The sequence below is a fragment of the Cebidichthys violaceus genome, unplaced genomic scaffold, assembly GCF_023349555.1.
Source record: "Cebidichthys violaceus isolate CVI_PGR_0920_01 unplaced genomic scaffold, fCebVio1.0.p SCAF_9, whole genome shotgun sequence".
NCBI classification, from domain to species: domain Eukaryota; kingdom Metazoa; phylum Chordata; class Actinopteri; order Perciformes; family Stichaeidae; genus Cebidichthys; species Cebidichthys violaceus.
Window position 1 is genome coordinate 9,191,665 of NW_027176975.1, and position 22,226 is coordinate 9,213,890.

Sequence of the window (22,226 nt, forward strand, 5' to 3'; positions counted from 1 at the left end):
CTGTGCGCAGTAAATCTCGCTTGCTGATTGGCTGATAACACAGCAGTGGAAGGTTGAAATCTATGTAAAAAAAAACTGTCAACTGGGAGAACAGTGTTGATTTGAGTTTAATACAAAAATGCCTTCGTTTGGACGTCGCAGTAGTTAGCCCATACAGTACCGTAAGTCTTCTAAAACAACATTATAGTGAATGTATACCGTCTGTCAGAGAAAACCAACATAGCACGTCATTAAGGGCGTATTATCTGTAACGTTACTGCACATCGTTCTACCACGGTGCACCGTTGATAAAGCGAGAAATAAGATCTAGACTGCACTTGCAGAACCCGGAAGTTGTTAATCCGAGGTAACATCTGTATCATAAAGTAAAATAATAAGATGCTTGAATAGTATGGTGGAAACTCGAGATGGACATTTGTCTTTATTTTTAGATTTCACAATCAAGCAACTGTAAAAATAATCCTGGAGGCATTTTGTAACATGGTTTAGATAAATGCTTTACAAATAAAGTTATTATTACAGATACATTTGACTGGTATTTATAGGAACATAGCCTAATAGATACTCTCATCTTTGGTGAAGTGAAACTGAACATTTTTGTGGTTCACTTTTCCCTGAGGGTTTTTACAATTAAGTCCCCTTCCTCCCTCCAACCAGCCACGGCTGCATCTTGATTGCATTGAAACCATGTTTCATAAATCCTCATCAACCCTTCCTTCACAGACACTCCTGGAGAGCTCTTCATGTGAGAAGAAATCTGTCAGATTGTAAACCACACATAAATCATTTTTTTGCAATTTTTTACTTCAAGAGTGTGAATAAGAACAAAGTCTTTGAATGAAGAGTGTTCTCTGAGAGCAAGATATGAGCAAGTGTACTTTAAACAGACCCACATTCCTCTAAATGTGCTTAAGTTTTATAGTTTACAGTGCACTGACCAAGTGCTACAGCACAGTACATGCATGCCTGACTGCTGCAGTCAAATCAAGGCTTGATGGAGCCCTAGTAGTTGGGCCACCAATTATGCCACCAATGTGGTGCTGTCACAGGTTGTATTGCACATGGGTCTCTATACTTTTGGGTCTTACTTTTACGCAACCACATTGGTCACTGAGAGTTGCCTTACCTCTGTGACTAAAGAGGGCTTAGGTTTTCACAACTAACTTATTCCTACGTGAAAATTGGAGATGTTAAAATTAGCATTGTGTGGCTGAATCCAGGGTTAGCAAGATGTTGTATACAACATTATAAGAAAGAGGTCAGGACGACTACCCTGCAGGCTAACAATGTATGTTTGTCTAACACGTTTGCCCTCCTGTTTAAATTACTCATCTCTTCAAGGGTTTGAATGAAGTAGACATTGATTGCTGTTTGACTGTGGCTCACTCCTGTTTGTTCCAGTAGATTACGGATTTATTTACAAACAACCAGTGGTACAGTTTCTCTTCTGAAATGTGTTATTGACTGAAGTAATCTTTGTGTGATTTATTTCAAAATTAAATTATGGAAATGTATGAATTATTGCACTTCACTATCCAGCATTCATTTTCTGTGATCAAGGATTACGTTGGCTCGCAGGGCCGTATAACTTCAGCTAAATTATGCTGCCAGCAGGAGCGTTTTTGTGGTTCAGCTCCCGTTCTCGCATCATCTTTTTACCCAAAAGAATCTTTTTCAACCTGAAACCATTGTGTTGGAGAAAGCATGAAGGGAAAGTCCAGTGAAAGTACAGTGAGAGGACTGGCTGAGTTGTCCGGGCCCATTAAAGAGACAGTTAACTGCCGTGGCTATTTCTACTCTGTATGAACTCCCCATTTAAGACACAATATGCATAATTAGAGGCTCTTTGGACTCATTTGCCTAGTACTTCCTGCGCAGTTATGGCTTGCAGTTTTTCATATGCGGCAATGCTGAAGAAATGACAATGAAAAGGTTGAGCAAAGAAATTACAGAGGGAGCAAGAGAACAGGATAAGGGTGCCGTGTCAAAGCTGTAGGCTTTGGATGATGATTTAAGCATTCTAGTAATCGTGTCCGTCGATCGAGTAACTGAACAGGAAGACTTCGGGGTTTTGACTTTGAAGGTTTCGTGCAGCTCTTCATTCCTGACAGACAGCGCTGTTTATTTAATTTGAGTGTCCTTCTGTCATTACCACAGGGTCATCGTCCCTGCACAACAGATGTTACAGTAACTAATGAGTAGCTGGGCTCACTTTATGAGGTTAAAGTTGGAACCTTCAGCTCCCTCATCTCGTTTCGTCCAGACACACCCCTTCGTCAAGCACAAAGGGTCAACTTTAATCTGCTGCAAGGTTCTTTGTGCATGTTCACATGCGTATGCACTGGTGTGTGTGTGTGTGTGTGTGTCTCAAATCTCTGCTGTATGTCTCATTTTGAACCACCTTGACCACCTGCTCTGTCAGCGTATATGGTGGGGGATGCAAAAGAATAATACTAAAAAAAGTGCTGTCACGTCTTAACTTATAGCACAGTGTCCAAAGGCGCTCATTTTCATTTTTTCAAACATGTCCAACTTGGCTAACTGCCAATTTAGCTGTCCTTTTCCCTCCATCTCCACACATGTTGCCCTATAGTTAAGCAGGGAAGATGTCCAACTCACCTCTCACTTCACGTGGAAGCAGTAATCACATGTTCTGGCCTGGACATCCGTAATCAAGTAAAAGTTTCTCAAGAAAAAAAAACCCTGACGCGTAGCCAATTCACCAATAGGACAAGGCATGAACAATCTGATGGATCATATGACTCCTGAAATCAACATTGCTTGTAACTGATCTGTGGAACATAGGCTGCTTCTGGCAGGAGACTTAACTTTAACTGCAGCAGTGAATCAGTTAGCCTGAGGGCACGGTGACATTACCAAACATGCTTGCTCAGCACACTCATTGAGCAGTGTTGTATTGGCAAATAATGATTTAGTTTCACAGTATGAAGTGTCTCTAAAAGCATGGATCCCACAGTGTTTGCTTTGCCCATTGTGCATTGGCATGGCCATGGATGAATTAGCTTGAGCTGTGTCGGGCTGTAGCAACAGTTCTTTTCTTCACTCCCATCAAGGCAATCCCTGTCATGTGATTGAAGGGCTGTCATTGGTCTTTGCTTTATATTTTCAAACATGATGGTTCTTGTGAAAATATGATGTATAATTCCTAAACTATCAACAAAGATCTAAATCATTTTGATGTGAGAAATAGTCCATGCAGCTGCAGAATCTTGGTTAATTTTTCATCTACAGTGTAACATGAGGTTTTGAAATGTTACAAATCTTTGTGGGTCTAAAGAACCTAATTGAGCTTAATCTGCTCTCTACTGGATGCTTCCAGACTTAAATCTTGTTGTGCAAACTCATGATTTAGTTTGGCTGTTTGACGTAAGGATGTTCAGACTCACTTAAAGAAATATAAGAACTGGAGCTGGAGCTGTTGCCCCCGCAACCCGATCCCGGATAAGCGGTTGAAGATGAGATGAGATGAGAAGAACTGTAGTTTGTTTGATAAATGTACACGCTGACTTAAATCGGACAACAACTGGGTGTTTTTGGTAATATGCCCCTATTTATCTTTAACAGCGTGTAATTACCTTGCTGGTGGTCAGGGAGTCCACATAACAACCTGCCAAAATCTCTGTGTGGTTCCACTAACTCAAAGAGACCCCCACTACACACACACACACACACACACACACACACACACACACACACACACACACACACACACACACACACACTCTAAAAGACATTATTACCAAATACAAGAAGTAATCAATGAGGCTCATTGATGCAATTGGAAGATTAACACAACCATCCAACATTAAAATGAAATGCTACGAAAAGGAGGACCAAGGACCAAATACTAACAGTAGGCCTGCAATCTATCTTGAACACAATGCAATGAGCCCGTGGTTAGAAAAATGAATCATAATGGCACCCTGGTATTAACTTTCTTAATTCCTATCTTTCCTATTTTTTTGCAGGTCATGAGTGGTACAGTCCGACAGATTACTGTAGCTTCGGATCCAGGCACCCCGTACTTCCTGCGAGTGGACTGGGCCTTAGACCTGGGGGCTGGGTTCACACTAGCTCTCACTGACGGCAGCTCGGCATGGATCGGAGAGGGTAAAGACTTCATACGTGCAAACACATAAACAATTTTCAGCTTATGTGATCTGTAAAGAATTACATCTTTTGACCATTGACTAGACTGGGTTCTCACCAGGTTTACTATTCATCAAACTGTGCACCTGGCTGACCCCATCTCACAATATTGAAACTGTTGGTCCTTAAAGCAGAGGGACAGCAGTGAACTTGTTTCTTCAACCCCCCTCTTCTCTGCTGTGCTGCAGCTTACAGGTGTAGAGAGTAGATTAAACTCTACAAGGCTTGTCTTTGTATGTGCAAGTCAGTGTTCAGTGTGTGTGTGCGTGTGTGTGTGTGTGTGTGTGGTTACATATGCATACTTTTTCTCTGAAAGGACACCTGGAACATAACTGCTCCCTAGTTTTCTATTGCTGTCCATCTGCAGAGTTGACAGGCAGAGATGGGGTTGTGAGAGCTATGTGCGGGCTTCTGGGTCGTCAGTGTTTTTTGTGTTTGATGGTTTAATTGGGACCCTCACCCCCGTGTGAGCAGCTGTGCAACAGCTGACGACATTCCCCTTGTTTTCTGTGCACGCTTCCTTTTAAATCCGCTTTCACATGCTACATAATTAATGTTTTGCTCCGCAGTCTGCCATCACTTCTTTGCCCTTCTCTCAGCTGTACAACTTTAAAATGATGCAACAATTAGAAAAATGCATTCCTTGTGTCCAGTTTCAGAAGACGAGGTGACAAAGGACGCCAACGATGTGGGAGCCACAAGGGAAAGATATGTTGAGGATCTTCTCCAAGCGCTATCAGGAGGAGGAGGAGGAGGGAGAGGAGGCGACAAGGGGGTGTATTCTTTCCATGTCAGTCCAGATCGCTGTCATCTCTCATATCAGAAGATCTGTAATGACATCTCGGTGAGCGAGCTTTGGGTAGATTTTTACTATTATACTCTCAAGGGCTAATTCAAAAAGAATGGATTTAGACCGCTGAAGGCACCATGAATTGCACATCACTTGCCACAGCAATCTGACTCGTTTCAAGGTGCGACTCACAAAAAATATATGCAATGATCACTGGAAAGTCTGGGCGTGAAACACCTTATAAATTCACTTCAAATGCAGCGCAACACTTTTGTGAATTTGCCAGTGTTATAATGAAAAAGTTACCAGTATGGTGTAGCTGACAAAAGCTGTACATTTGTTTTAAAGTTGATATAACAAACTTTATGCCCTTATGTATTTCAATGAGACTGCTGCCTTGACACAGCGGTAATGCCGGCACAGAGGGCAACAGCAAAGATAATGCAGGGTTGTCTGGAAAAAGTTGAACCTGGCTCAACTTCAACTGCAACGCAAACATCATCCCGCATGTTGTTCAAGCAAACATGTGCAACGCACCTTTCTGGTGGTTTGCTTTGTAATGTGAATGCCATTTATCTACTGTTTACCGTTGGGACGAAAGATAAACTTAATGTATGTCCCTGTGATAACTTCTTGCCATCTGACGAACCTTCAAACATATTAATTTAATTTTCAAACCGGCTCTTCTGTATTGTATATCATTGTCTCAGTGTATGAAAAAATTAGCCTCCACCAACAACGCCGTTCTAAACTCTCCTGCCGGCATATACGTCCAGGTTGGACTGGAACTGCAGCTCTGAAACTGCTGTGGCTCTGTAGTATTCACTGGAATTGATTTTGGGGTGCTTTGCATCATTGTTTAGGCATCGAGTAATGAACCAACTGTGGTATTGCAAACTCATTAACTAAGTGGTTAAGGAGTAGAAACAAAAGTGTTGAGGAATCTGTTGTTGAAGAGAGTTCTTATTAATTCTTTATTGTGTAGCTCTATCAGTAGTTCCCAATTCCACACCGTGCACTTCCCCCTTATCACTGTTCCCTGAGGATAAACGCATCTAACGACATACAACAATATAGAAAGGAAGTCTTATTCTTTACAGGGGGCTGTTAAAAAAGATAAGGATTATAGTGACCCCACATTAAAGCGGAATTAGAATGGCTAGGTTGCCTTCGGGCCACTGAAAAGCCAGAGATAGGAATCACTCAGTCATCCAATACTAACAATATAAGTCAGTTGTCTAACGGCCCCAGCTCATAAACATCACCGTAAGGTGGAGTTAGTTTGCCTAAATTTATACAATCATTTCTCCAGATAAAAGCACATCTTTTTTTAAATGAATGCAGCAGGCGCTGCCAGAGACATGTATTGCGTGCTGTGCTAAGGCAATTCTTTCATAGTTCACAGTGAGTGGCAGGTTTGATGGAGTACAGGTCACAGGGCTTTCGTGGATTTTGGTGTTATTCTTCCAAACAGTGAGAGGATGCTGTTGCCTCCGGGCAGCAGGTCACTCGGGGTCCTGAGACTGCTGCAGGTAGAGGAGACCAGAGGCAGAAGGCCAGGGGGTTAGGAACACTGCAGAGACAATAAAACCCTGATTTATGGATAGGGCCGTCCCCATCTAACAATGTTAAACAACAGTTGATTAAAGCTTTTTTTTCTTCTTCTTTCTCCAACTCCCCCAGGCTTTCTTTGTGTCTATGTGTGGGTTGTGTGCATGTGTTTGTGTTCGGACATGTGCAGAGATACCGTTAGTTTTTTAATGAGGTGGCCAGGCCTTTGACATTCTTGACAAAACGGTAACTAACGAACTAACTAACTACATCTCATACTTCAATAATGAAATTAAACAACACACCTTTAGTCATGTTTTTGGATGCTCTCTCTTTCAAACTCTGAAACCCACACAAGATTTCCCAAAATATACTGTAGCTTTGATTTTGATTTTTAATGTAAGATATACAATGATTTACTAGTTTTACTATTATGGCCTTGTAGAGATACTACTGTGGACATCCCTAGTGGTAACATTAGTTGATCAAGGCTTTTTTAATGGGATGATATATAATTGACAGTATTTATATTGACAGTAAATCACAATGCATTTCTGATGCCTTAATTATGGTAACTCTCAGTGCACTCCATCAAATCACTGAAACGTATTCCAAATGCATACCATCAACAGTAAATGAACCGCAAGAGAGACTAACAAATGAACAGCATCCACCATCTGACTTTTATATACCCAAATGAAACAATTCCACCAGTTTTGAAATTAAATAAATTAACTCTCTCATTTGTTTAGGCGCGGAAGTATTTCGTGATTGTGAGCAGTGAAAAACTTGTTGCCAAAAGGAGCAACTAGACCACACAAAATGATTGACAGAGGCCCAAATCTGACCCCAAGTGTGCTTTTTAAATATGTAATCGATGCTCACATTGTTGCTGACAGTAATCATCACTGTTTGTGCAGTATGTGTGTGGTAGACACAAATCTAATCTCTGGGGGCTATTTGCATTAAGTGCTAACTACCACCTTGTCTAACACCTGCTTCTTCTTGTTTTTTTCTTCCTTTCTCCTTGTTTTTTACTAACACGTCAGAGGTTAAAAAATGAAACATATATTCCCAGCCAGATAATTTCAGGGTGCCAAAATGAGGCAAGTTTCCTTTGGGAATAGCAGAAAAGAGGCCAGGGACTAAACAGGTGGCAAACTTAACCTGACATTAATATTTTATGATTATGACCCTTGAAGTTGTAATGAATGAATGTAATTTGGGTGTTTGTTGTTAAACTGCTACTAAACAGGTGTTTAACATGGCTAAGTCAGACATCACCTCCTCCTTAATGTGTGTTTAAGTACCAATCTGTCATTGGTAGAAAAATAAATGTCCTAGTACTGACACTTATACAGACACTTAGTGTTCTGAGGATTTAAGTGGAATTAACAGACCCTGTACGTCTGTTTAAGACTGCCTGGATTTGGCTCCCTAAAAGCTTATTAACTATATTTATTAATTTCACTTTAGTGTCCATTGATAAGTTGATTACACAATGCAACTATGGTCGTTCATTACTTGTGTTTCCTCTTTTTTTTGTTTTAGCACTTTGACAAGCAGCATCATGGTCACACACATATTTGATCAGTTATCCAGAGACATCCAGCCATTTTATAAAAAAAGAACAATTGTCACTCTGTCTTAGAGTACCATTGAGCTACACAATTCTTACGTCAGACCAGCTTTCGATCCAGGGAGATTGAGACTCTGATTCTTGTCAGTTGTGGTAACCGGAGCCGCAGGATTGTGGATGAGTCTGGGTGGAAGCATGTGACACTGAATGTCGATGTTTTATGTTTGTCAAATAGAACTGGTGTTATAGATCACTGGGGATTCCAGCTGTGCAAAACGACGCCAGTAGTCCATGTTTTCTTATTCTGAAGTGTGAAATGATACAATATGTACCTGTACATATTGAGTGTGTTTGTATGTTCACAGCCCGCCTTTGTCCACAGTATTTATAAACAATAATACCTGTAAATTATGCACATGATCATTTATAAGTGTGTGGGGGAGCCAAAGCAAAAACTTAAAATAAACACTGATAAAGAGATGATAATACATTAATAGTCACTTTTTAGCTACTTTTGATGTGGTCATTCATTGGCCTGTTTTTCTCTTCCCCTTCTTCCTGTAAGTAGAAAGCTTTTTGTTTTAGTTTTTTTTAGTTAATATTTGTTTACATCTGTTTGGTGTCCTTTTTCCTCTCTTTTTCTATTTTGCAGCCGTTCCTTTATGCTTTGTGGCAGATCTTAAAGCTGTTTTCTTTTCATTTTTTCTTTTTCTATTTTTGTGTCTTATACCAAAGGCCATCAAGCCATGTATCTAATATCAAACCTCTACAGTTTTTAAACGTGTACTGTGCATATCATTTTTCATAATGGCGTGTTAGAAAACAACAGGATAAGAGATCCCTTCATCAGGGTTTCCTTTTTGTGCAGCAAAACAAGTATTCCCAGTGCAATGATGTTCAGCCTTTGAGTCTCAAGCATTCTTTAAGCTACTCTTTGCTGTATTGAAGCAGTTTACTGGCACTTTGGAACCATTGTAACATAGGGCCTCTCCACAATGTGATTTTTCACTCTATCCTCTGTACACGTATGCCAAAAAGCACCACCTGCCCACATGTGAACTTTTTAAACACATTAGTTAATGTTAACAGTTTTGATAAGCCCAAACACAAAATGCCCACTGTCATCGTTGGTGATAAAAATGTTCGGTCCCATGAAGTGGGCAAAATGCTTTTATTGTGGTTTCAGAAAAAAATATAATACAATCTGCAATCATCTAGGGTCAGACTTTTGACTTTTAGTTTTGTTCTGTTTTTAGTGTTTGGGATATTGTGATAGCACTGGATGCCAGATTTTTATTCTGAACACAGAGTCTGATCCACCGACGCATATTCCACCAGCAAGTTCCATAACACAGCGTTTGTCTCTCTGGTTGAAAGTAAATTCTAATAATGCCTCCCTTTCGTGCTTTAAACATCTTGCAACCCCGTATTCTTGGCAGATACCTCGATATTTTACCTTTTATCCCTCACTGTCTGCGCTGGTTCTGTGCCATAGCATGCCCATGTTTATGGAAACATTCATGTTATCGGGGATAGACTGACTGATGTCCTCCCTCACTTCCTGCTCTTTATCTGGCCTCACGCCTCTGCACGGCGGACAAGGGAGCTGATGGGACAAGCTGATCCTCCGTTCCGTGCCCACACTTCCCATATTGAGCACCCTTGCCCAGCCTTGAACACAGCCTCTTTGTCATCATGCACACAGTGCTCACCCACTCACTTCCCTGCTCCCTTGGACACAATTATTATTTTGTAATAAAAAAAGAGAGAAATGTTGCCCCAATATAAAATATAATGATAATATAAATGTGGTATTATAAGCTGGAAGTTTTGCCAACAAATTAAATAAATTCATATGCCCCAGATCTTTCATTTTGGAGTTCCAATGATGCTAGATCACTGTTATAATATTGATGAATAGTTATTGATTAATAGGGGTTATTTTCCTCTGATCCATGGACTAAATGGTGGGTTTGGTCTCTAGTGATGTGTTGAACAGAGTGATAAGGAAAGCTTTGTGTCCTCTGTGCCTACACTGTGTTATGGTATCTTTTTCACTGGGAATGTGTTCTTTTGGCTTTGTGCTCCACACCTACGTCCCCCCTTCTCCACGGGGTTGACCTTATGGTCTGGCTAGCTGTGTGGAGACACACACACACAAACAAACAGTCAGACCACACACACACACACACACACACACACACACACACACACACACACACACATCAGCCCTTGTTGTAATGTCAGACAAACTTATCCTGAATCCTGAAAGATTTTTTTCATTCACACTTTTTGCTTAATCTTTTTTGTCTCTGTTGATGATGTTATTTACAGTAGGTCTCATCCCAAAAAGTAGATTTTCCGGGGTTTGCATCTCATCTCATCTTTGAGGTCTTTTTGTTTTCTGTCTGTCTTGGCCTATTATGTTAGCAGCATTAATATTTAAATTGTCATACATTAGCCCACCCTGTTATATTAAAGTCATACGTCTAATGCGGATAAAGGCTTAAACAGCAGCTATGAATAAGTTACTTATTGTATTGTTGGTTTAGTAACACAGTAGAAAAATGTGGCAGTGGGTCCTGGCTCACAGACAGTCTGACCTCCCACACCTTGGCTGAGGCTGGCAAATGTGTGCAGATTGACCTTTAACTTTATCTCTGTGTCCCAGGGGAGAAGCAGATGCTCAAGAAAATAAAGGGAGCTTTTTAGACCCTTTCTGTATTGAAAGGGTCTAAAAAGGAAATTGGTGTAAAACTTAGCATGCAGCTTGCCTACATTTCCTGATTTATATTTTGATTAGTGCATCCTTCCTTTTTCCATGTTGCACAGTAAGCGGAAGGTAAACTTTTGGTGATCTGGAATTCACGTGTTTGCTTTTTCTCAGAAACCCTGAAAGTAACACAACCTTTTGGTATTTAAGAGAAGGAGCAGAATAAATAAACAACAGCTGCATCCATTTCCAGTGCTAAGCCAGTAAATAAGGGTTGTGTTCCCAGCAGCTTAGATCTCTGTATCTGGTGTCTTAGGATGGTAATACCATATTAACACGCTGGTCAGGACGATTATGGTGTTGAACAATTTCAGCGGATAAGACAACATTTGACATTTGACTTACTTGTACAGTAAATGCAGGACAACATTCTTTAAAGTGTGGAAGTATTAGTGTACTCAGCGTGTCACAGTCCAAAGCCTTCACATTATCGTTTCTCACATGGCTGATTTATTGCCAAATTACTTTCCACTGGAAGCACTGCAGAGATTTAGACACAGGTAGTAAAAAAAGGAGAGGAGGGGTTTGAGGAGAAGATGGAAGAGAGGTTTGAAGTAAGATCAAAGCTTTCACAGTTATCATGACCTCCTATCTGTGTATATACTGTAGATAATAATGGGTGGCCTACTGTACTGTAAAAGCTGGTATATCTTTGAAGTGGACATGATGACTTAAACACTATTCAAACTTATGACTAAGACAGACATCAGCTATTCTTACCAGGCCTCTTCCCTACACCAGTCTCTACCAGTTCCTTATTAATGGTGGACCATTACATTACATTACATTACAGTCATTTAGCAGATGCTTTTATCCAAAGCGACTTACAATTCAGTTCTATCTACACCCCGTAGACGCAGCTACGGGAGCAATTTTGGGGTTAAGTGTCTTGCTCAAGGACACATTGACATGAGACTAGCAGAACCACCAACCCTCTGATTGAAAGGCAGCCCTGCTCTCCACTTAGCCATGGTCACCCATCTTGCATGAACACTGAATCACTATGTCAACTTACTGATGACTTACGGGGCTCAGTGTCACACAAAATGACTCGAAGCCCCTGAGAGGAGCCTGCATTGCATCACTGTGAGATCGTGATGTTGTTCTAGATTTTTAAGAGTTCTCAGGAACCTCATCCTCTTTAGATTTTGGGTGGTCTCTGTGTCCCGATCCTATTAAGTTGACTTTTGTTAAATCGCTGATTTCCTTGTTTTGATCAGACTGGCAGAACTGGCACTGAATAAGCATGCCACTACTCAAAGGGATTTTTTTACATAATGATCTCTTAATCTATATCGATCGTTTTGAGGAATGACACTGAATGGAGTCACTAATCTATAAATTCACTTTGACCACTGACCCACCAGATGGTATGTTACACAGAACCATCTGAGAAGCCGTCACTGGAAACTTGTTGGCAAAGGTCAGGCACTTTAAAACAATAAACTTGGCAGATGATTGGGTGAACCATCTGTCAATCAAACTCTTACTGAAGTCGGGAAAAGAGCGACAACATCTTTGAAGAAGAAAATTTGACGGAAAGAGACTAGAAAAGAAAAAAATAAGAAAAAAAGGCTAAGCTAGTGAAGCTGTGGTGGCGATGTGAAGTGAATGTCCACTCAACATGTTCAGTTTCACCAGTGGTGGAGAAACAGCTGTGTGGCCTGCCAGAACAGCATCGGCCCAGGTGAAAAAATGACAAGTATTTTATGAGAGCTTTTGAAGATGGCGGCTTTATTACAGTTGGTCTGCGACCTTGACATAGCCCAGGGAAGATTTAGCACCTCATCACCTTCTGGTTTCCCAGTGCATCATGAGCAGTACCTGTGTGTGTGTGTGTGTGTGTGTGTGTGTGTGTGTGTGTGTGTGTGTGTATTTGTTTGGGGGATGAATCTCCAAGGCAATAAGCAAACAAGGACTGTGCAGCTATTTGAAAATATGTTTGGTTTGTAACTTTGATGTGCAAACTCCAGGTCAAACAGTGTTTTGCTTCCTCAGGGTATTCTGTATAGACCTATAGCTGTTTGCTGTAGATTTAGTCCTATTTTGCGTCTTCAAAACGGGACTGCTATGGTGGAATTTAGAAAATTTGACACATCAACTAAATGTTCAAAAACTTCCGAATTTTTCTGTTGCCAGCTGCGATGCCTGAGCTCCGCTCTGTGACTTAGTGCCAAAATGATAACCAAATGAGGAATGTTTTATTACATCGGAAGCCTGTCTGTGATTCCAAAAATTCACAGACAGAGAGGGAACTGTGTGCTCACTTAGTGCTCACATAGTTTACTGGTGACCAATGTATTCATCCTGTATTTCTCCCAGGAAGAATATAATACACCTCAACATTTTAAAAGGTCTACCACTTCAAAGAAAATGTGATGTAATGGTTTGTTACACCTCTATATTGCGGTGCTTCAGATGATGATGTGGTACAAATGCTTACTCATTTTCACTTTAAGCAGGTTCGGAAGCTGCTTTAGATGCAAGATTATTTCCTTAATCTATGAATCTATGAGTCAACTTTCTATTTTAGTTAGGTCAGGATTGTAGTGCCAGATGTACTTTTTCCCCCAGCTTCTTCTAAGGGGATCCCCTGGTACTCCTGGGGCAGCTGGGAGATGTAAAGTGCTACCATACTATTTAGAATGCCAGAAAAAGATTTAGAATGCATACATACATACATACATACATACAGTAAATAGTATTTAAAATGCAGTATGCAGTATGCCAAGATTACCAGGATGTCCTACTGCATTCGGTTGCATTTTGCAGTATTCAAGCCAGCATGCTTTTCTGGCCATTCTGACCCACAAAGTGGAAGATACAAAAGAGCACTAACTGATGACAGCCTGATGACAGCTCATTGACAGAAGCCGACGGATATATGAGCCTAGGGTCAAAGTTCAAGGCACAATGTTATGACAAAGAAGTATGTCCCAATTGTATGCATACTGCAACAGTACTTACTTAGTAAGGGCAGCTGCCGTACGTACTAAAGGTAAAACGATTTGGAACGCAGCCATAGTCTTAAACCTGTCCTGTTGTCTCCTCCCAGTCGGTCATGCTCAAAGGGAGGCACTCGGAGGTTATGCTTACCATGTGCCATGAACTATCTTAACTGTTACCTGTCAATGCAGAGGAGGACCGTGGAGTACTGAGGTCCTCCCACATTGCTGTGCTTGTGAACCTATCATGAATAATTAAAGCCTGCCAGTCTAAAGACATTACATTTACATTACATTACATTACAGTCATTTAGCAGACGCTTTTATCCAAAGCGACTTACAATAAGTGCATTCAACATTGGTAATCAAAAGAACTACTAGTCACCAGAAGTCATAAGTACATTTCCTTTTCCAAACAAGCATCAGAGAAAGTTTATCTCCTTAGATATGAATACTGATGCTCATTTGATCTTGCTCTCTCATTTTCCTTCGTCTTCTCTGCTGTTCTTTCCCTACTTTTTTCAGGTGCACTTGGGTTCTGTGGAGCTCCAGCCGGCTCCAGACCCACTAGAGCTGAACCGGGAGATGATTGGCCAGTCCCTAAAGCGCAGTACATATCTGGAGTCCAAAAATTGCCAGCTGTTAGAAGAGAACCGTAAGCTGAAACAGGAGCACCAGAGAATTCTCATAGAGTAAGAATGAGGACGAAAGCCGCCTCTTTTTTTTTGCTGATGGATTTAAATTTGTGTTTATAAAATAATATGTAATGGAGAGCAAATGTCAAGTTCAAATGGAAAATTCCCCCGAAAGATGTTCAGTGCTGGAATTTGTTCGTTGGTTGTCTTGTTTGCATGCAAGCTCTCTTTTCTTTATAAGCTGCACTTCCAGCTGTTTATATGCACAGCAATCACCAAGTATGACATCATCACTGGTCGCCCATTGAGAGCATTAAGGGTTCCACCCAGTGTTGCAAACTGGCCTTGTGATTTCTGGGAACTAGCTTCAAATGTTTCAGTTGTATGTCTTTCATTTCATGTATGACTTCTTTTCAAGTAGATTTTTCTATGTAATTGTTTATCTGCTTATTGATTCCATGGCCAGTTAATGGAGCATTGCCAGAGATGGAGGATGTGGGTGAATAATGTCTGCACAGGGTGGAGGCATCTGCATCATTCCTTTTAGCAAATTTATCTCGGAAGGCGAACAAACAAGAATTCTCTGCTTCTAAAACATTTATTTGTCTGTCTGTGTTTGCATAAACATGTCTGTCCATGTGCATATGGGAGTACGTTGCTGGCATGTATGTTTTTTCACACACATTGGTGTGTTTTTCTCACCAGGCTGGAGCAGCAGGTTGAAGATAAGGTGATGCTGGAGAACGAGCTGTACTCACGTTTTGTCATGGTGCTGAATGAGAAGAAGGCCAAGATCAGAGGCCTGCAGGATTCTGTCCGCCAGCTCCAACAGACTGACGGCCAGCAGAGAGATGAGGAAGGGAGACAAAGGTCAGTAGACTGACTTTGCATGGCCTGCACTATTTATGTGATGCTCTGGCATAACTGGTTAGCTTTGCTACTAAAATGCAAGTGAACCACTGAAATATGTTTTATTTTATGGGTTTCTCATAAGTTTTCATTTTTTATACACAAGGTTTACCTGTCTATAAACTACGTGGTCATTACAAGAACCTCTGGGTCTGATGAAATGCAAGCTACCAGGTGTTACCTTAAAGTATAGACATACTGTACAATGCACAGTGTATTTCACTAATTAACATTTCAACCCATATGATTGTTGATTATGAAGCATCCCAAAAGACACTTTTCCAAAAAGAAAGGTGTTACCTGAAAAGAAAATCAAAAACAAAGCAACAAAGTCAACCGATAAGACTGCAACTACTTATTATTATTATTATTATTATTATTATTATTATTATTATCTTTATTGATTAATCAGCCGATTATTTTTCTCAATTCATTATTTGGTGAAACATTTCAAAATTGAAAATGCCCATCACAACTACCTGGAGGCCAAAGTTTTGTCATCAGATTTCTTGTTTTGTCTGACCAACAGCCTGAAACACCAAAATATTCAATTTACTACAATGTAAAGCAAGAAAAGGCAGCTTATTCTTACATTTAAGAAGCTGGAACCATCAAACTATTTTTTTTCAAACTGACATAAATCAATTATCAGACGTGCCTATTGTTGCCAATTGTTGCCAATTGTTGCCAATTGTTGCAGGTTTTTTTGTAGTTACACACTACTTGTTAAATAGAAACACTTGTGTCTCAATCAATTTAGCTAATTTCCTGTTTAGCACTGAAAATTTGGAATAAAGGGTTAATCAACTTATTCAGGTCATTGCTTTAGTTGCACACTTGCCATTTTTGTTTCCAAGCAGGACGGCATAGTGCTGTCAGATCTGCAGATGTGCTTTCAACACTTTTGGCTTTTGCAGAACATGGGGTGACAATTGTTTTTCTTTACAAGCCTATTCTGTATCTTCCGTCACTGATCCGGCCACAGCGTTTGGATGGAAGATTTTACTCATAATGCCTGCTTACGTGTCTGGCTTTGCCACCTTCCCTGTGGACAGAAATATAAACTTTTGAAAGCTGACTACCCAAAGACTTGGCAGCAAAGTAAACTGAAATGCTTTATTTTCAAGAGCACATTCAAACCTTAACTTAATCTTCTTTGTTTTTCCACGCTTATTCCTCAAACATTTTTCTACATAAAACAATTTTTCTTCTTCTCTCAAACTCGTCGTTTCTTTTAGTGACGATGACACAACTCAGGGTGAAGACGACGGTCTGGACAGAAGAGAGGAGACAGTTAAGAGCATCTGTCCATCTCAGGAGCCAACTATTCTCCTCACAGGTGTGTGTGTGTGTGTGTAGTGTTAAGAGTGCAGCTTTGTTTTTACCTTTTAGAGAAAAAAATTGCTGCTAAGCCAATAAAATAAACTATTATCTCCCAACTCATAATGAATAATTTAGTGTGACAAATGTATAATATAATCAAAAAAAAAAAAATCGATTGTTTTCATCTTTGCCTGTGTCAGAATATGTTGCAACAGCAATACCAATGACAATAACCAGACTGAAACATCTCCTTGCCCTGTAATTACTCAGAATAAAGTAACAAAGGCTTTTCTCTAGGGGCAAGGCAGCTGAATCAATGCAATTCATAACATGATGAGAATTGGCAGTTAGCTGTGAATTTGTGAGTGAACGCGCACAAATGTGTGAGTGCAAACCAATCGTCTGTATGGCAGCAGGGATTTGTTCTTTGAATTTCTAGGCGGAATTTCTCTAAGCCTAGAACCGGGAATCGTAACTTCTCTGTATCGGCGGGTTAAATGGCTTAATTGTCTGGCGGCGGAGAATACATCGAATGTCGATTTGAAGAATCCGGGAATTACGTGATCTTCCTTCTGCAGGTTAAAGTGGGGGAGCACAAGGCAAGTTATCCTCTCCTCCTTCGGGATCCAAAACAATCTATTGTTCCACCAGCGAAGTTAAGACTATCACCTAGGGTTTTTTCTTTAAAGGCACCAACGTTGTTTCACCTCCTTTCATACGAATCGAGTCGCATGGACGGCGCAGAGTGAAGGTATGCGCTGATGTTTATAGTCTCAGTGACATCATGGCTGTATCACAGGGACTCCCTGGGGTTCCCGTGGCCCTCGTCCAATGAGGCACCAGCGTTGTGGTTTGAACCGAATCACAAAGGTGATCTTTTGACGCCTGATGGGGTTTAGCATGGTTTGAACCAGTTTAGGCTTTTGGAATTCCATGTAGGCCTCTGTCTTTGTTTCAACCACATGGTGAAGTCCCAACATTAGTTTGTGGACAAGATTATGATTTTAGTGCTCCATATTAAAGCATGATCGCAAAGCTATCAGATAACACCTGTATCAGTTAGAAAGGGTAGAAGACAGGGCAGATAAGATAAATGCATTTTAGGATGCTTCAGATAGTAATTAAAAACTTTAGACTGAGTCCTCATTTGGGACTTTCTCATAAATCAGATTTACTGTTACTACACACTGTCTACACATTGTGCTCCAGTACTCCCATTCGTGGTACTCCTTGTTATGTCATAGGTCACGATGTGACTCAGAATTGATGCAGACTCTTAAGTGAAACTCTTGAGTTTTAGCTTTCCTTGAACTGATTTTACTGTCTCATAAACTTGACAGTTGAATGTAATTGATCATGTAAGCAGGGGGTTTTAACGTAAACTTAAAAGCACACACAAGCATAGAATATATCCCCGGGTAGCCGGGTTCTGGGAAGCACTTTTCTGTGAGTCATAAACCCACCCAGCGAAGTCTGCTGTGATTGCTTCAACATGGCCGACCATGAGGTGGTCAGCCACTTCCTGCATCATGCAGAGCGGGCGTGATGTCACATCTGCTGAAACATACCCCCCCGTACTACATTTTGCAATCTGCTGGGATAACCCACTGATTGCTCCCCCCCCACACCCCAACTATGACGCTAATACAGTTGCAAAATACATCGATGCCTTTAGCAGGTTCTGTTGTTTTGTCCTCATTTGGCTCCACTTTCTCTCACTCACACATGCACATACACCCTCCCCTTCAGTTCAGATGGATGACGGTTGTAGTTTGCGCATATGGGTCTTGCCTCACACGCTTTGTTTGCAGTCCAGAAGGGTTTTACAATGCTTTCTTGTGTTTTCAGCTTGTTAGTAAAAATCACCCAGCACTTATCTTTTATAATTATCTACCTTGAGGATTTTGCCTTGTATTCTCTCCGTATTCTGAGCTTTCTAACATTATGGGTGGTTCCAAAATTGTTGTAGTATTTACACTAATTCAGCTGTCCAACAAATTCGTCTCTGGGCGTTTCTCTTTTGGCCTTCACTTGGCCATGATGGAAACACGCCATGAATTCATGTCGATGGTTGTGTTACAATATGCTAATGTAGCCTAATGGACTGTTATTCTTTCTTGTTTATCTTGCGCAGCCTTTGTCTTGTAACTGCTGCAATCAATCAATTCACAGCCACCTTCATAATGAACTGTGGACATGTAACATACATTATGAGCCACAACAATCTTTAGTGTTTACAAATCTAGTGAAGGCATACAGTAAGTAGAATAAGTAAACTTGGTGGATTTGAGACCTCATTTATATTTGTTGAGTTTCAGTCTCCACCCATTTGGCTTGTCCATTTGACCCAGATCAGAAACTTTGTGCATAAAAGCAAATTTTAATGTTTTATTTGCATTAAGAAATCTGCTTTACAGACATAGTGGGCCACACAATTCCCCCTTTGACGGGCTTGGCCCCTGTCAACCCTCGTGCCTCGAGGTGTGTTTTCATATTGCCGAGACCTGATAAGAGAGAGTAATGACAGGGCAGAATTGGAAACAAATGAAGAAACTCTCTCTTTGACCTGTTCACACCAGTTAAGAGTCGGATAGTGGACACATAGGAAGCATATCACTCACAATTTGGTGACTCAAGATAGAAAAGATAGAGATGAAGGAGTGGAGAGGAGGGAGGCAGTGTGTCTTAAGGGATGAGTGTCTGAGCAGGAAGAAAGAAATGAATAAAACATGATCGAATGGGTCTTTTTAACAGTCAGGTAGACCGCAATGTCAGACTTGATTTACTCTTCATTTTACAGAACATATCAACACTAGCATTAAGTTCACCATCCACATGACAAGTGCTATCTCCTAATCAGACAGCTAATACAGTCTTCTAAGTATTTCTTTTGATCTAACACAACTGCTCAATCTGTCAAACGTTTTGAATGAGCTCGCAGCAGTGTTAAAGGGCAAACAGGTGTGTTTGTGTGTTTGTCAGTATATAAACAATCGTATGACCGGGCTTGTGTGGAATGCCAGATCTCTATTCCCGATAAACGTCGCAGGACTTTAGGTGTTGAGTTGTCTAGGGTTAACAGAGGTTAACTGAGGCAGTATGCCCTGAGACTGCCACAAACGTGTCACAAATGACATTAATGGAGATATGAACATGGAGAATTTGGGCTTTGGTAATGAAACCAAAAATCCCCAAAATCTGTAACAAGACAAGACATCAGCGTGCAGACATTTAGAAGTATTTGTTGAGAGAACTTGTAATCCAACAGTCAGATGTCATCATGAAGCAATGTAATATGCATCTCATACGTTTGATTTACAATAAACATGATTCTTCAAATCTTTGATAGTTTACATATATTAGTGACATCATCAAAGATGCGTAGATGCAAAGTAATGATGTATTAAGACCCATGGTCTCAAAGGTGATCTTCTGAACACTTCTATGTTTGTGTGTGTGTGTGTGTGTGTGTGTGTGTGTGTGTGTGTGTGTGTGTGTGTGTATGTGGTCTATATTGAATGCAGGTTGTGATCTGGTGTGCCATGGCATCTCTGTGGACCGAACCTTTTCTGATGAGGAAGATGAACAGCGGAGCCGGAAGCCTAGGTTGCTTCACAGCCTGAGCCCAGGACCTTCTGAGCAGGAATAAAACCTGATGACTTACTTTTTTTTTTAAGTTCATAGCTGTATTGTGGAGCCTCTCTTCACATACAGTAGCAGTGCAAAACTTATCCTTGGAAGAGTTCAGACAGTAAAACAAGATTTTCAAGAAGCTTGTATAAAGATAGTGTCAACATGACACACAATCTCTCCATCTTCTTTCAGTTAAAGAATAAACTGTTCCATGTGGCCCCAAACCAGAGTTTAACAACAATGAAAGGCAATTATTTCAAGCTTTGTTTTATGGCCAAACATTTTTCTCATTTCCCTAATTTTTTATGTCTTATTTTTCATTTTCTGCACTGAGAAACTTCTGAAAAACCACTGCAGTAACTGATGTGGGGTGCATTTATGAATATTTATCCCCCATTCATTCCACTTTACTTAAAGAAGGTTGAATCATCTTTTTTGTCGTCATCATTGGGGTTACAGAAAAGCCCACAGATGCCCACTTCCCAGCATCCAACAGTATCAGCGCTCGGCCTCTGCACATTTCTGCATAATTACTTGGTTTTCTTCCTCTTTCACCTTGTAGTATTGATTGCATTACTCATTGGGGAGATACAGTACTCTTCCTGTATGAGTAGTTGCTGCCTCCTCATAAATTGGCCACACAAAATGTACACAAGAAACACAATTATTTTTCATATTCTCTCTAGGGCGTTTAACTATTTTAACTCTTCTCATTTTCCCTTGGTACATTTCTATGGGCGTGAACATTTTAACAACATGACTTTAGAAAGACGGACTCACTGGTGGGTCTGACAGGGTTTAAGATATTAATCAGCTTCTGTTAATATTTGGGTTTTCAGAGGTGTCTCTTGAACATTCGGCTCAAACAGACAATGTTGTGAGGTTTTTCCACATTCAACAGCTGCATGTTTTCTCATACTGACGCACTGCAATAGAATGATCACAGGTTCTTGAACGTCTGCCTTTTAGGACTGCTGCCTTTTAGGAAAACACATGGGCTCAGACTAACATTGCATCTTGTTTCTATGCTACTGCTGCAAGAAAAGAATCTAAAAAGCAACATTCATCACATTTTCGTGCCAGTAACTTTACCTTCTCCAAACTACAGTTGTTATGATGTTGTCAGTCAATATGTGATACATTTGGTTAGTTGAGCACCTCTCCTACATTATTTGTAGTGACCCTTCTTTCAAATCTAAAAACCTCATAACGTCCTACTACCGCTTACATTTGGGTGTTGGCTGGCAAATAAACAAAACTGAAGATTACTGCAGTGTGTAGTGTTGCTTGGTTCAACTAAGGAATGACAGCAGTAGCTTTTGAGTTCCAGTGAGAACATGCACTTCTTCTTCTCTCATTTGCACTCTCGCTTTTGCAGTCAGATTTAATTTTTTCATGAACTCCTTGGCCAGAATGCATGGTAATATTATTCAGCTGTGGCTTATATCAAGGTATTGAACTGTAATTCCCGCAGTACATCTCCCTATTGAGGGATGAAATATTAAATATTGAAATGTGATAAAATTCTTATTAGTGCAATAATTAGTGCAAGTCATGCACAACCTCTTAACTTTTTCCCTTTCTCTACTCTTTATTCCCTTTTCTTTGCTTCTTTCTTGCTTTCTTGTCTCCACCCTCCACCTCAACAAAGATGACATCCTGGACTCATCATGAATATGATGCCCTAAATCTAAGGTTTTTCTGATGAAAATGTTTTCCCGATCCCTCTCTAGCTATGTGGCAAGCTACTTTCGACTAGTCAACCCTCACCTCAATACTAGTGACCAAACCAGTGACAACCAGGGGAGGTGTCCCCAGATTTGATGCCAGATTTTGTCCCAGATTGAGAAAGCAACTCTCAGAAAGCCAGAGCACGTCACTGCCATCTGGTTTGCTTTAACTGTGACAATTACCTGCC

General features: G+C 40.5%; 1 protein-coding gene across 1 annotated transcript; it reads left to right on the forward strand.

The window, feature by feature from the left end:
• The first annotated feature begins 61 nt into the window (after positions 1-61).
• Positions 62-21,576, forward strand: LOC137867410 (DNA repair protein XRCC4-like). Its single transcript, XM_068703990.1, has 7 exons — positions 62-161; positions 3,990-4,131; positions 4,824-5,014; positions 14,334-14,500; positions 15,149-15,313; positions 16,591-16,691; positions 20,200-21,576. The coding sequence occupies exons 2-7, from the start codon at positions 3,993-3,995 to the stop codon at positions 20,322-20,324; spliced, it is 888 nt and encodes a 295-aa protein (XP_068560091.1). The 5' UTR covers positions 62-161; positions 3,990-3,992; the 3' UTR covers positions 20,325-21,576.
• Positions 21,577-22,226: the final 650 nt, after the last annotated feature.

Excerpts from the sequence above, each read along its gene's own strand:
- LOC137867410 (XM_068703990.1), top strand. The coding sequence starts at position 3,993 with ATGAGTGGTACAGTCCGACAGATTACTGTAGCTTCGGATCCAGGCACC. Across the intron at positions 14,501-15,148 it reads CACCAGAGAATTCTCATAGA|GCTGGAGCAGCAGGTTGAAG; the intron begins GTAAGAATGAGG and ends TTTTCTCACCAG. Across the intron at positions 15,314-16,590 it reads GATGAGGAAGGGAGACAAAG|TGACGATGACACAACTCAGG; the intron begins GTCAGTAGACTG and ends CGTTTCTTTTAG.